The following is a 1,109-nucleotide window of genomic DNA, read 5'->3' as shown; positions in this document are numbered from 1 at the left end:
ATAAATCAAAAATTAGCCGGAGGTGGTAGCGCGCGCCTGTAGTTCCAGCTACTTGGAAGGCTGAGGTGAAAGAACCGCCAGAGCCCAGCAGGTTGAGGCTGCAGTGGCCGGGAGCATGCCACTGCCCTCCATCCTGGGTGACAGAGTGAGACTCCAAAAAAAGAACTCAAAAATACACTGAAAGCAGCCAATATGTTTAATAGGCACATCAGTAAGCAGAATGATATGTTCATGATATGGAATATTCAGTAATAAAATTATAAGCTATCTAGAGAATAAGACTTGGAGGAACCTTAAACACATATTGCTAAATGAGAGAAGCTAATCTGAAAAGGATACATACTATATGATTCTAACCATATGGCATTCTGGAAAAAGCAAAACTAAACACAGTAAAGAGGTGAGTGATTGCCAAGGTGAAAGAGAGCAGTGGGTGGAGCACCAGAGATTTTTAGAGTGGTAGAACTGTTCTATGTGATACTATATTGGTGGCTACAAGTCATTTTCCATTTGTCAATGCCCGTAGCATGTACAGCTCAAAGAGAGAACCCTAATGTAAACAATGGACTTGTTTAATGTATGAATACTAGCTTTTGAATTGTAACAACTGTGCCAAACTAATAATGTAAGATTTAATAACAGGGGGAATAGGGAGGGGAGATTAGAGGTATATAAATGATCTCTACTTTCTCCTTAATTTTTCTGTATTCCAGGCATGGTGACTCAAACCTGTAATTCCAGCACTTTGGGAAGCGGAGGCAAGAGGATTGCATGAGCTCAGGGGTTTGAGACCAGCCTGAGCAACATGGTAAGATGTCATCTCCACAATAAACCAAAAAATTAGCCAGGCATAGTGGCACAGTGATTCCAGCTACTTGGAAGGCAGAGGCAGAAGGATCACCTGAGCCCAGTAGGTCAAGGCTGCAGTGACCATGAGCGTGCCACTGCACTCCAGCCTGGGTGACACAGTGAGACTCTGGCTCAAAAAAAAAAATTGTGCAAACCTAAAATTGCTTTTTTATTTTTATTATTTTTATTATTTTTTTTTTTTTGAGTTGGAGTCTCACTCTGTCGCCCAGACTGGAGTGCAGGGGCACGCTCATGGTCAC

General features: G+C 42.1%; 1 protein-coding gene across 1 annotated transcript in view; it reads left to right on the top strand.

Moving 5' to 3' along the window:
* Nucleotides 1–777: 777 nt before the first annotated feature.
* The window catches only part of TMEM175 (transmembrane protein 175), a 21,556-nt gene continuing 21,224 nt past the window's right edge, over nucleotides 778–1,109 (top strand). The window contains exon 1 of the mRNA XM_021715517.1: nucleotides 778–808. Within this exon, the coding sequence (XP_021571192.1) occupies nucleotides 806–808 (3 nt within the window). The 5' untranslated portion in view covers nucleotides 778–805. The remainder of the gene's footprint in view (nucleotides 809–1,109) is intronic.

The sequence above is a fragment of the Carlito syrichta genome, unplaced genomic scaffold, assembly GCF_000164805.1.
Source record: "Carlito syrichta isolate Samal-C Ts95f unplaced genomic scaffold, Tarsius_syrichta-2.0.1 Scaffold307178, whole genome shotgun sequence".
NCBI classification, from domain to species: Eukaryota; Metazoa; Chordata; class Mammalia; order Primates; family Tarsiidae; genus Carlito; species Carlito syrichta.
This window is presented reverse-complemented; position numbering and strand designations above follow the sequence as displayed.